Source organism: Crotalus tigris, unplaced genomic scaffold (assembly GCF_016545835.1).
Source record: "Crotalus tigris isolate CLP2741 ecotype Arizona unplaced genomic scaffold, ASM1654583v1 scf7180000019143.106728444:792265, whole genome shotgun sequence".
Classification (NCBI taxonomy): domain Eukaryota; kingdom Metazoa; phylum Chordata; class Lepidosauria; order Squamata; family Viperidae; genus Crotalus; species Crotalus tigris.
Window position 1 is genome coordinate 738,267 of NW_024097400.1, and position 14,095 is coordinate 752,361.

The following is a 14,095-nucleotide window of genomic DNA, read 5'->3' on the forward strand; positions in this document are numbered from 1 at the left end:
AATGGCAGTGATTCCCTTAACAAGGTCATAAAATGGGGCAAAATTCACTTAACAACCGTCTCGCTTAGCAATGGAAATTTTGGGCTCATTTGTGGTCATAAGTTGAAGACTACTTGATGCGTATTCACATATGTACGGCGTTCTGTACTGAAGCTAGCTGGAGGAACATTTGAAAATACAATTCAGTCCACTAATAGCGAGCGATCTGATGTTTTGTACGACAGATATGCAGCGATTCACTGTATGAAAAAGTCTCAAAAGTGTCCCCAAAACTTCTCGCTCCATCGCCCCCATATCGCCCCTTTTGTTCCTTTGCCCCCGCATCACCCCTTTTTGTTCCACCACCCCCCTGAAAACAAAATCGCCCCCTGGGGGGCAATATCGCCCAGGTTAAGAACCACTGATCTAAGCAAAACTGTAAGAATTGCACGGCAAAAATTCTGAAAATCCTCTCTCGAGTTTGCAAGTGGAGAAATGAGTCCAGGTTGGGTGGCCTGACCTGCAAATGCACCTGTGTTGTTATTCCTGAACTAATTAAACTCCTCCTCCAGGTAGCAGAGGGTGGAAGGTGTGGTAATCCACCTGACTTGTCGAGTTTCTTGTCCTCCTAGTTTCAGCTCTGCTTATTTTCCGCTCCCACGAACAAATGACTCAGTTCAGCTGTCTTGGGAGAAAGTCAGCTGAGTAGCCCAAGAGGCAGCAAAGCAGGCGGGTGGGCGGGCGGGCTGGCTGCCTGTGATTCCTCTGCATTTGATCTGCAAATGAAACTGGATTTTGAAACTTCTTTTCATCTCAAAGACATGACACCACCGGCAGAGGTGCAGCCTGGTGAGCCTCCTCCGCAGCTGATTTGGTCCTTGGTGGCTACCGATCAATTGGCAATTAAGGCACCTTTTGCCTGATTTGGCACTGCATCAAACTGATAGCATTCCCAACCAACAGATAGATAGATAGATAGATAGATAGATAGATAGATAGATAGATAGATAGATAGATAGATAGATAGATGGATGGATGGATGAATGGACAGATGGATGGATGGGAGAAATAGGTAGATAGATGATAGATAGATAGATAGATAGATAGATAGATAGATAGATAGATAGATAGACAGATAAATAGATGGATGAATGGACAGATGGATGGATGGGAGAGATAGGTAGATGATAGATAGATAGATAGATAGATAGATAGATAGATAGATAGATAGATAGATAGATAGATAGATAGATAAATGGATGGATAGATGGATGAATGGACGGATGGATGGATGGGAGAAATAGGTAGATAGATGATAGATAGATAGATAGATAGATAGATAGATAGATAGATAGATAGATAGATAGATGGATGGACAGATGGATGGATGGGAGAAATAGGTAGATAGATAGATAGATAGATAGATAGATAGATAGATAGATAGATAGATAGATAGATAGATAGATAGATAGATAGATGATAGATAGATGAATGGACAGATGGATGGATGAAATAGGTAGATAGATGATAGATAGATAGAAAGAGAGATAGATGATAGATAGATAGATAGATAGATAGATAGATGAATGAACAGATGGATGTATGAGATAGATAGATAGATAGATAGATAGATAGATAGATAGATAGATAGATAGATAGATAGATAGATAATCTTTATTGTTATTTTTTACTGTGGGCACAATGGCACACATTAAAAATGAAATTTAGTTGCTTGCTCTCAAAGTGTACACATACATAACACACATTTAAACATACCATATACAACATATATATAGATCCACACCCTTACATATAAGTAACATACAAATATTAATTACTGTCCATCTTGCATACATAATGGAAGGAGGAAGCTTTAGAGTGCACAAGGTTAATACTATAAGGTTTAAGATGGGTGGACTTCCACACCCAGAATTCCCCAGCCAGAATGCTTCAAAATGGGTGGACTTCAACTCCCAGAATTCCCCAGTAACATGTTTTAAGGTAAATGGACTTTGACTCCCAGAATTCCCCAGCCAGAATGCTTCAAGACGGGTGGATTTCAACTCCCAGAATTTCCCAGTTAGCATGTTTTAAGAGGGATGGACTTCAACTCCCAGAATTCCCCAGCCAGAATCCTTGAAGGCAGGTAGACTACAACTCCCAGAATTCCACAGCAGCCATGCTGGCTGGAATATTCTGGGAGTGGAAGTCGACATGTCTTAAACTTGTCAACTTTGAGAACCACTTTTGCAGGGCTGAAACCCCAAACCTTGTCTATTGGTGAAATATTACATTTAAAAGAAGTGTATAAGAAGGTCCTTCTGCGTTCTGCTTTGCCTGTTCAATCCTGACATCATAGAGGAAATACAATCTCATAAACTGAAGACCTTCTCTGCTCCAAAGCACAGCCCTCCGGATGGGACACAACCCCATTCATGGGTTAAATGTCAAATGTTTCATAAGGCTCAGAGGTTTGGTGAGATTTCCAGTCAAGTAGGGTGTGAGCATCGAAATCTCACACGTTCAGGCAGTTTCGCAATACTTCAGGGAATCTGGTCCATCCTAAGAGATCATGCCATGGAAAGGATGACAGAAACCAAGTTTGTTTTACGGAGGCATCCTGGTTTTCCAAGGACCAACCAGCGTCTTCTGGAAGTCTACAAGCGGAACACAACCACTTGCCGCCCAGCCAGTAATCAGAGATAACTACATTCCTGAAGGATAGAAATTATTCATGACCTTAAACCAGGAAAGGGAGTTGCCGCTCTGTAAATTTACATTATATAAACTTCCTTATAATCCGGCACTACGGAAGGGACTTTGGAGGTCTTCTAGTCCAGCCCCCCGCTCAAGCAGGAGAACCTATACCATCTCAGACAAATGACTGTCCAGTCTCTTCTTAAAAACCTCCAGCGATGGAGCGCCCACGATTTCTGGAGGCAACTTCTGTTCCACTGGTTAATTGTTAATTGTTCTGTCAGGAAGTTTCTCCTTAATTCTAGGTTGCTTCTCTCCTTGATTAGTTTCCATCTGTTGCTTCTCGTCCTGCCTTCGGGTGCTTTGGTGAATAATGTGACCCCCTCTTCTTTGTCGCGGCCCCTCAAATACTGGAATAAATTTTATTCGGTTAAATAATAAATCTCGGTTCAGACTCTAATGTTGCTTTAATTTAAAACGGACAAATTCCATTTTAAAGCCTGTGCTATAAAGAGACAAATGATGAAATATTGCAGTTTAACCTAGATGTTATTACTATTTTGTTGTACTTATTTCATTTTATAACTTGCCTGGGAGAACTGTTGATGGTTATCGTCAGACTGTATAATTGTCAGAGGAAAAAAGGAAGGAAAGAAAAAAGGGAGGGAGGGAAGGAGAGAGAGGGAGAGAGAGAGAGAGAAAGAGAGAGAGAACTTTTCTACCTTTGAATCCAGGGGCCATGGAGGCAGAGGTGGGAAAGGCTATTTATTAACCAGAGGGGCCTTCCGCAACCAGAGTTTGCACAAAGTTTGCCCTTCAGATTCCACAGGGCACAGACATCACCCACGGTTTGTGCAGATAAATTTTTCTGAGTCCATGAAAAAATTATAAATTGAATTGCAACAGACCTTTTAAGCAGAGTGCCAAACTGAAAATGCAACAGATATTTCTTTAAAAAAATATTCCGTTCATAAATCATACTAAGCCACATTTTGGAAGATCGTTGAACAAAGCATAGCTAGCTAAGCTTGCACATAAAACCATGTTTTATAAAGCTTGGTTTATTCTCCACGCTGCCTATATTAATAAAGATACTAAATCAGAAATGTATAAAACTATTGGAAAATTTCAGCTGTAGCCACTTCTGGGGAATTCTCTGCCAGCAGATAGGATGCTGGGACCCTCTAAAGCAGGATAAGTTTAGGATCACGTAGCTGATCATGCTAAAAGAAATGGAAAAAACTTACCAAGTATGACCTGGTAAATATAATATTTGATTCAGAAACAACTTTTAGCTGCTGGGTTATTACTAACCCTCATATTAAGTCCTCTATGGTAGATTGTAGCCCCTAGCTGATTTTGGCTGATCTAAAGAAAAGCAGGTAAAATTGGTGGTTCTAGGAAAGGAGACCACTAGGAAATCCCAGGGTTGGTTTAATGGTTGATTCTCAAACTGAAAAGGATTCAGGAAATGGTTTTATAAACAACCCTTCACCAGCTCATTATCAGGGAAAGATCCACTAATTCAAAGAAAAGATATAAAAAAGGGGAAATGATACACATTGGTTACTTTGGCCATAGATGAGAAATTGTTCAGTTGCTATCATTTTTCATTCTCACCTCTTCCTTCTCAATAAATTTTGCTAAAAAAAAAAACACGCCCTGTTTGGGGGAAAAAAACACCTTTGGTTTTGGGCAGATAGCACAAAACCTGAAAGCTGCAGGTTAAACAGGGAAGTTGAAGAAATATTAAGTGTTACTTCCTGCACAGCAAGTGCAAAAATGTCTCATGTTTTGGGAATGGACAAAGAAACACAAAGTGGGGAAAAAAAAAAAACCTCCAAACTTTCCGGAGTCATTTGGTGCAAAGGGACCTGACAGGAAATCTTTGGAAATGGCCCAAGTGGCCTTGAATGCAAACAGAAAGAGGATTTCTTCAAAGGAAAACAGAATGGAGCAAACAAAGAGATAATTCACATAGACGAAGGGTCATTTGGCCTCTAATCTCCAGACTAGGATGGGGGCAAAGGATTGGGTTGCCAAGGGTTGTCGCTAAATGAAAGGGACAACTGACATTGGGTTGTCACTAAATGAAAGTAAGTGGAGGAACAATCTGTGCTGCCAAATTCACCAAGGTTTCATGTTTATTTCCATTCATCAGGACGATTTTGGTCCCGTTTTGCCAAGGTAACAAAAGGGTTTTTCACATTTCTTCCAAAGACACAAAACGAGGAGCAGAGAGGTCATGGCAGCTTGCCTTTAATGCCACTCACACACACTCGCAAAACAAAAGATCTCAGGAACCACACTTCCTCACATTGGCACCTGGATGACACCTGGAGGGAAGGCCTGGTTATGCTTGCCTGCTGTGAGCAGGGTCCTCGGTGCTTGGCAGTTTTCTTGCAGACATTTCGTGACCCAACTAGGAAACATCATCAGTACTAGAAAGGATAGGGGTTTGGAGGGAGAGGAGGAGGAGGAGAATGTGCTAGAAGGGAGGAGGATTGGTAGAGAGGAGGAAGAGAAGGAGGAGGGAGAGGAGGAGGATGACAGCTCTGGGGTCCTTGTTGCTCTCTGAGCTTGGTGGTTTTCTTGCAGACTTTCACTAACTAGGTAATATCCTCAATGTAAAAGGGAAAGGGGTTTTTTGGGGGGGGGGAGGAAGAGGATGATGACAACTCTGGGGTACTTGATGTTCTCTGAGTTTGGTGGGGTTTTTTTGCAAAGGTTTCACAACCCAGCTAGGGAATATCATCAGTGCCAGAGGCAGTGGGGTTTGCTCTCATTTTGTATACTAGCGGCTTGCCCTGTAGTACTAAACCAGTGGTTCTCAACCTTTTTAATGCCATGATTCCCAACCGGTCGTAAGTCGAGGACTACTCAACTGGTGCAGCACCGTTTGCAGAATGGGACTTTTGGCGGGCTCAGCAGGGCAGAGACAGCCTGGACAATTTCTATTGGCTTTTGAAAGCCAATAGAACTAGACTCTATTCAAGAGAGTCTATTCTATTGGCTTTCAAAAGCCAATAGAATAAAAGGGAGTAGCACAGCTAAGGAAAAGGGGGGAAAAAATGGCGGACTGCGTTGTTTGGCGACCCCCGTGAAATGGTCGTTCGACCCCAAATGGGGTCCCAACCCACAGGTTGAGAACCAGTGTACAAAACCAACAATCAAGTAATAAATAATACTCCAATCAAGGAGCTATCAATTCTGAGAAGCATTCAAACACTGAACAACAGCCTAATCTAGGAATCACCAAGAACACTCCCACCAACATCTGTATATAAACAAAGAGCAAACCTCACTCCCTTCTAGCACTGATGATGTTCTCTAGCTGGGTCATAAAACATCTGCAAGAAAACAGCTGAGCTCAGACAGCACCAAAAGACCCCACGGCTCAATCTTGAGCTACAAATATTCTCGCCATTGGAATTATAAGTAGATTAGTCGCTCCAATCGTTTTTTTTAAAAGACTTTTATTAAAATTATTAAAATGTAAAACAGAAATCAAAATAAGATCACAGGAAAAGGGGAAATAAAGGTGTAAGTTAAATACAGTTTGTTGTTATAGAAATGACTAGGATTGGCTGAGCTGAGGCTGTAATTTTATTCTGCACGGCGCTGAAAAATGTTGGAAGTCAAATTGGGAAATGGACTGCATACAAATTAATAAAGATAAACTTAACGAATCAATAGATATAGAATTTATGTGAGCAAGCCTTGTGAAATATGAGAAGTAGAAAATCTAATAGTTTAAAAAAGTACAAATTGTATAAGGGTGTATACACACACTTGCATAATGTTTGCATTAGTTATATACAGAATAGTAACTGTTTACTTTCACAATGACATATTATACTTTATTTTTTCTATTGTATTCGTCTCCCTTATTTTTTTTAAGCCCTCGTTCTTGCATTTTTCAACAACATGCAGTAGGCGCCTTCGCATTTTGTTCCTTTCTGCTTCTCTCTTTTCTGTCATTGTTTAAAAGCAATATTACACACACCGAGGCATACAATATATTAAAAAAAAAAGAAAGGTAATAACCCAGCAGGCTGGGATGCTCAGAGTACAACAAGGAAAAGGGAAATGGAGGAACCGCTGGCGGAAAGTCCTCCAGATGTGCAGATTTCATTTCCCACAATGCCCCAACTGGCACCAGCGTTGCTGAGAATTTGGGGAACGAAAATCCACGGGTTCATTGCTCTATTGCAAAGGAAATGGTGGTTTTCTCCTGGAGGTAAGAAGCCAAGGAAAGGTCCCGACTGGAGGGCAGTCTAGACCAGCTGAAAACAAGCCCGAAGGGGGGGCTGCCTCATTTTTCCATGGAGGGACTCTGGGCTACAAGCTGTCACTTTGGATGGGTTTAACTGCAGTTTGGGAAACACAGGTAGTCCTCAAATTACTACTATCACCACCACCACCACCACCACTACTACTACTACTACTACTACTACTACTACTACTACTACTACTAAAGTTGGAAGGGACCTTGGAGGGCTTCTAGTCCAACCTCCTGCTCAGGCAGGAAACCCTACACCATTTTGGACAAATGGCTATCCAGTCTCTTCTTAAAAAACTCCAGTGTTGGAGCATTCACCGCTTCTGGAGGCAGGTTGTTCCACTGGTTAATTGTTCTAACTGTCAGGAAATTCCTCCTTAGTTCTAGCTTGTTTCTCTCTTTGATTAGTTTCCATTCGTTGCTTCTTGTCCTGCCTTCAGGTCCTCAACGTACGACACTGTTTTGAGCCCAAAATTTCCACTGCGGAGTGAGACCGTTGTTAAGTGAATTTTGCCCCCTTTTACGACCTTTCTTGCCATAGTTGTGAAGTGAATCACTGATGTTATTCAGTTACTCACACGGTTGCTAGGTGAATCCAGCTTCCTCCGTTGACTTTTCTGATTAGAAGGTCGCAAAAGGGGAGCACGTGAGTCCGGGACGCTGCAACTGTCATAAGTACATGTCAGTTGCCAAGCGTCTGAATTCTGATCACGTGACCGTGGGGATGCTGCAACGGTTGTAGCTTTGAACAGTCACTAAATGAACTGTTGTAAAACAAGGACCACCTGTAGACAGTAGAACTTCTGAATGTCATTGAGTTTCTGGTTTTCTAGATTGAGGATCAGTTGTCAGCAGTGACATTATAATTTATTTATTTTTCTTATTCTGCTGGTTTTAGGTACTTTATCAATGCCAGGAATATGACTAGGTGCATGGGAAACATAGAATCCCAGGGCTTGAAATAACCCTGGAGGTCTTCTAGTTCAACCCCCTGATCAAGACAGGAGATCGTATAAAGTAAATTCCCTTTATTTTCTTGCTAAACCAAACCTTCCCTAAGCTGAGAATCGCGTCCTATAAAGCTAGATTTAAATCTAAATCTAGATTTAACATTTAACATTTGAGGCAGCCCCTCAAATACTGGAATAAATTTTATATCTCGGTTCAGACTCTAATGTTGCTTTAATTTAAAACGGACAAATTCCATTTTAAAGCCTGTGCTATAAAGAGACAAATGATGAAATATTGCAGTTTAACCTAGATGTTATTACTATTTTGTTGTACTTATTTCATTTTGTAACTTGCCTGGGAGAGCTGTTGATGGTTATCGTCAGACTGTATAATTGTCAGAGGATAAAAGGAAGGAAGGAAAAAAGGGAGGGAGGGAGGGAAGGAGAGAGAGAGAGAAAGAGGTGCTGCTTTCTGCTGAGATGCAGCAAAAGCAGGAGCCCCGCCCAATAAGCTTGTCAGCTTGTCCGAGAACAGCATGAGGCCACTCTCTTTTTTACGCACACAAACACACACACACACGAACACGCACACACAGAGGGGGGAAAGTGCAAGTGCCTCTGTCTGTCTTTGTCTCTCTCTCTGCAAATGGCGGAGGAGGCTGGGAGCTGCAGGAGAAGGCTCAAAGAGCCACATGTGGCTCCGGAGCCGCAGGCTGCCGACCTGTGGTCTAGGGTATCCTGCTTGAGCAGAGGGTTGGACTAGAACAGGGGTCCCCAACCCCTGGTCCGTGGACCAGTACCGGGTTACGGCATGCCAGCAACCAGGGCGCACAAACAACCAAAGCCCCATCCATGGGATGTGTGCAGCACACAAAATCATGCATCCTCCAGGCTGCGGAAAAACCTCTCCGCAGAACCGGTCCCTGGTGCCCAAAAGGTCTGCCCTAGAAGATCTCCAAGGTCCCTTCCAATTCCGTTCTGATTGATTGATTCACATAGGCAGTTCCCAAAGAGGCTTCTCTTCCAATTCATTCTGTCTCTCTACAAACCTGCTCTGATCTGGCACCTTTGATCTTTCTGTGATTCAGCACGAACTAAATCAATACATTAAAGCAAAAAAGAAAAGTTAAGACAGCTAATATTGTTAGTGGGGGAGAAACCAATCTCTGCTCTCGTTCTCATGAAATGGATGCAAAAGCCAGTCTCCTCCCAACAGAAAAGCCAGACTCCTGTTTCCACCGAAACTCAAAAAAACCAACAGCTACACCATCAGGCAAACAAACAGCAAATATAGTAGGAATAGCTCCTGTGCTAAGATGAATGTAAACTGTCACAGAAGTTAATTAAAATTATTTTTGTCTCTTCTATTTCTTTCTTTCCTTTGCCTTCCTTTTTCCTTCTCTTTCTCCTTCCTTCTTTTCCTTCTTCCTTCCCTCTCTCTTTTTCCTTCTTCTCTCTCAACTTCCTTCCTTCTCTCTCCTCCCTCTCAACTTCCTTCCTTCCTTCCTTCCTTCCTTCCTTCCTTCCTTCCTTCCTTCCTTCCTTCCTTCCTTCCTTCCTTCCTTCCTTCCTTCCTTTCCTCCCTCCCTCCTTAAGTGAAAATAAATGAATCATAAAAGAAACTAAATAAAATTCCAAATCTTCTATTTGGATTCTCCCTGAAGTGAGTCATCCCCCTTTGTTTGTCTCACACTTTCTCAGTAATGCAAACATCCCCCCAGGGGTTTCCATTGACCAAAACTCCAGGCTTGATTGGCCAAAAGCCAGAAACAGGATTGAGCCAATCAAGAAGAGTTTCTTGCCAAAATTAGCTTCTTTTGATGACTTTTTCCTTTTGCCCTCACAAATCTTTGCAAATCATTTAGGATGAGAGAACTGGATCAAAGATGCTACATCGCTTAAATCTTTCATGCAACCCCACAAAAATTGGGAAATTTAGATTAACCAGAATAGCTACACAAGTTACTGAATATTCTGGGAAGAAGGGTATATATAGAGAAGATGCTGACCCGTCTTCTTCTGCCTTTCGAAATGGGGGGATCCTACCTCACGTCTTTGGAGTCTTGTTGGACACACAGTCCTCGAATTACATTTAGTGACCGTTCAAAGTCACAACAGCACTGATGACCGTTTTTCACACTTATGACCATTGCAGCATCCCCGTGGTCCTGTGATCAAAATTCAGACGCTTGGCAACTGACTCACATTTATGACGGTTGCAGAGTCCCGGGGTCACGTGATCCCCTTTTGTGACCTTCTGACAAAGCAAAGTCAATGGGGAAGCCGGATTCACTTAACAACCCTGTTACTAACTGAACAGATGCAATGATTCACTTAACAACTGTGGCAAGAAAAATCATAAAATGGGGCAAAATGAACTTAACAAACATTTCACTTAGCAACATAAATGTTGAGGTCAATTGCGGTCGCAACCCTTGGGCTACCTGTATTTTCCCTAGCCTTTCTCTACCTATTAAAAGATCAGACATTTCCACTCACTTTCTGGCTCCAGGTAAGCGGCCTCTAATTGCCCCAATCTTTTCTAGGTTGCAGCTCTCTTGCCTTATGGCGACAGACACCCGTTTGGGAAGCTTTTCATTGGTATTTTGTTCTTGCTTTTTAAAATTGTCATTACAGTAATGGAGCTGCTGTGCAAAGATTACTGTAAGCTTCCACGGAAGATATCCAAAATTATTTCTCTGTCATCCGTTTTGAGATCTCTCTTTCTTTTTTTCTCTGTCTTCCTTCTCTTCCTCTTTGTCTCTTTTTGCTCTCTTTGTGTTTCTTTTTCTTTCTCTCTCCTTCTCTCTTTCTTTTTCTTTCTCCATCTTTCTTTTCTATTTCTCTTTGCCTCTTTCTTTCTCTTTGCCTTTTCTCTTTTTCTTTCTCCCTGTCTTTTTTCTTTCTCTTAGTCTCTTTCTCCTTCTCTCTTTCTCTTAGTCTCTTTCTCTTTCTCCGTCTTTCTTTTTCTTTTCTTTGCCTCTTTCTTTCTTTCTTTCTCTTTCTTTCTGCCTTTTTCCTGTTTTTCTCCATCTCTTTTTCTTTCTCTCTTACTCTCTCTCTCTTTTTCTCTCCTCCTCTTTGTCAGTCTCTTTCCATTTCTGATGAGCATCAAGACCACCCTCAGCTTCCTTTCTTTGTAACTTCCCATGGATATTCTTGAGATACTAAGCCAGACAAGTTTCAAGGGAACCCAACCACTCTCTGCTGCGGTTTTGCGGGTCAGAAACCGTCCTAATCCCCTTTGAAAAAGCCTTTGGGAACCCCCAGACCCTAAACTTCCAAGACATCCCATCCCCAACAACAGCAGGAGCGATAAGTAGATCTGGGCCAGGCAGGGCGGCAGGGGGGGGGGTGTCCGTGTGCCCGCTCACCTTTCCAGAAAAACCTGGGTGTGGCTTGAAAGAGCAACAGAAACATGACCCGGCTTGTTGTCGCCCTCCCTTTCAACAATTATTTTCCAAGAGAGAAAGGTGACTCAAAAGTGCCCAGCAACTTTTTGTGTTTTAATTCCCAGCTCGTTGGTGGATTTATCAGGAACGAAACCCTGTTTTGTCCACCCACAACATCCCGCAGGAGTCAGCCCTGAAACTCCCCCTCCCTCCTCCACATGTCTACTGGGCACTCTTCTTTCAAAATCTTTATTCTCCACCCCCCCACCCCCCCTGCAAACAAGAACCAGCAAAAGAGATCCAAAGCCAGAGAGCCGGGCCGGTGAGCAGGATTTTAACGCAATCAAATAGTCTGCCATTAAAGTTTGCCAACTAAGTTGGCCCCTCTAGGCAGAGGCCAGCTTAGTAGCAGGAACCCTGGATTGGTTTAGACTGGGAATTGGGATCTATGATTTGGACACAGTCTATTTTCTGTGTACTTTTAAAGAAAAACAAAGGCCAGTGGACACAATATGATAAATCCAGGCGGAATTGATTTCAGTCTTGAAAGTTTAAGGAGCGTTTCTCAGTCTTGGCCACTCGAAGATTGAGTAGACTTCACCTTCTAGAATTCAGTTCTGGGAATTGAAGTCTACCCATCTTAGAGGGACAAGGTTGAGAAACACGGGTTTGCAGCATTGTGTGAACGCAACTGCCTTCGCTGCTTCATCTTTGGTTAAACAAGCCGTGGCTTAGCTCCAAGCCTCTCCTTTCAGAAAACAACATTAAAAACGGTAGCCAAGCAGGAAGGGGGGGGGGGAGGAAGAGGGAGAAATCTTGATCCTTTGAAAAATAGTCCCCCCCAGTCAAACAATAGCTGGTGTCGCCCCCCACCCCAAAAGAGTTCAAATCAAGGGGTGGAGGGTCTTTTGCCTGAGCAGGGAGTTGGACTAGATTTGCAACGTCCCTTCCAGCTCTACTCTGATGGATAACTGGAGGTTTTTAAGAAGAGCAGGGGGGGGAGTGTTACAGGGCGCTTAGTCACCCCAATTCTCCACCGTGGCCCCAATTTTTAGTGGGATTGTTTCCCTCCCCCCCCTCGGGGAGATCCCGAAGTGGGGGGGGGATTCCCGCAGCCCCAGGGCTTGAACTCGCGCCTTTGTTGGCTGTGCTCCCCCCCCCTGCCCAGATCGCCCCAACTCACCCCAACCTGCGAACAGGAGGCACCCCCAGAGCCAGCCGTGCGCCGCCATCGCCGCTTCTCTCGCGTTGCCCGTAGCCAGCTCGCTCCGCTGCCCAGGTGCGCAGGTGAGCGCAGGCGGGGCGCTCATTGGCTGAGCCGCCCGCCCGTCACCGCCCCCTGCCCAGGTGAGGCCCCCGCGGGAGGGAGGCAGACGAGGGGGGGGGGTGTCTCGTGCTGGAGGGGCTCTCCCTGGCTGGAGGCAGCTGCAAAGGAGCCGGGCTCAGCTGAGCGTCGCTACCCTAGTTGGATTTTGGTCCAAAGTTCCCCGGGAACGATTGGTGGATGGCGGCTTCTTTTTCTCCTTCGAAAACCTAGACTCGTAGGGCCGGGAAGGGCTCCCGGAGGTCTTCTAGTCCAACCCCCCCTGCTCAAGCAGGAGTCCTAGGAGACCGTCCCGCTCAAATTCCCGTTCAATCCTTTTCTTGAAAACCTCTAGGTTTCAATTGTTGACTCGTCGACTATCAGGGTTGGAAGGGACCTTGGAGGTCTTCTAGTCTGACCCCCTCGTTCAAGGTAGGAGACCTTATGGGATCCAGGAAAAATGACTGTCCAATCTTTTCTTAAAAACCTCCAGTGATTGGAGCACCCAGAACTCCAGGAGGAAGGCTTGTCTGTCTGTCTATTTGTCTATTTATCTCAGAGACTCATAGGGCTGAAAGGGATCTTGGAGGTTCAGGGTGGATATTAGAGGTCCTTAGACCAGGGGTTCTCAAACTTGGCCACTTTAAGACTTGTAGACTTCAACTAGCACAGTGGTTCTCAACCTTTTTAATACCATGACCCCCAACCGGTCGTAAGTCGAGTACTCAACCGGTCGTAAGTCGAGGACTACTCAACTGGTGCAGCACCGTTTGCAGAATGGGACTTTTGGAGGGCTCAGCAGGGCAGAGACAGCCTGGACAATTCCTATTGGCTTTGGAAAGCCAATAGAATTAGACTCTATTCAAGACAGTCTATTCTATTGGCTTTCAAAAGCCAATAGAATAAAAGGGAGTAGCACAGCTAAGGAAAAAGGGGGAAAAAATGGCGGACAGCCTTGTTTGGCGACCCCCGTGAAATGGTCGTTCGACCCCAAATGGGGTCCCGACCCACAGGTTGAGAACCACTGTCATAGACTCATAGGGCTGAAAGGGATCTTGGAGGTTCAGGGTGGATATTAGAGGTCCTAGACCAGGGATTCTCAAACTTGACCACTTTAAGACTTGTAGACTTCAACTAGCAGGAGACTCTATACCAGGGGTGTCAAACTGTCGGCCCGCGAGCTGGATATGTCATGCTGAAACTGTGCCCACCCCATTGCCGGCAATGGAAAAAAAGCCACGATACATCACGACACGTCACGTGACATTGTGAGTTTGACACCCCTGCTCTACACCATCCTGGTCAAATGGCTGTCCAATCTCTTCTTAAAAACATCCAGTGAGGGAGCACTTACATTTCTGGAGGCCAGTTGTTCCACTGGCTAATTGTTCTGTCAGGAAATTTCTCCTTAATTACTGGTTGCTTCTCTCTTGATTGGCTTCCATACGTTGCTTCTTGCCCTGCCTTCAGGGGCTTTGGAGAATAGGATGAC

At 44.0% G+C, this 14,095-nt stretch overlaps 1 protein-coding gene across 6 annotated transcripts in view; it reads right to left on the reverse strand.

Annotated features, from left to right (window-relative positions):
• Positions 1-12,597, reverse strand: part of F11R (F11 receptor) — a 31,208-nt gene extending 18,611 nt beyond the window's left edge. For 5 of the 6 annotated variants that reach the window (XR_005558702.1, XM_039359890.1, XM_039359889.1 and 2 more), the window contains exon 1: positions 12,484-12,596. Coding sequence is in view for 5 of the 6 variants with exons in the window: in XM_039359890.1 (XP_039215824.1) it covers positions 12,484-12,532 (49 nt within the window). In the remaining variant the exon portion in view is untranslated. Of the gene's footprint in view, positions 1-12,483 lie in introns of all 6 variants that reach the window. The other variant, XM_039359888.1, reaches the window with a different exon arrangement.
• Positions 12,598-14,095: the final 1,498 nt, after the last annotated feature.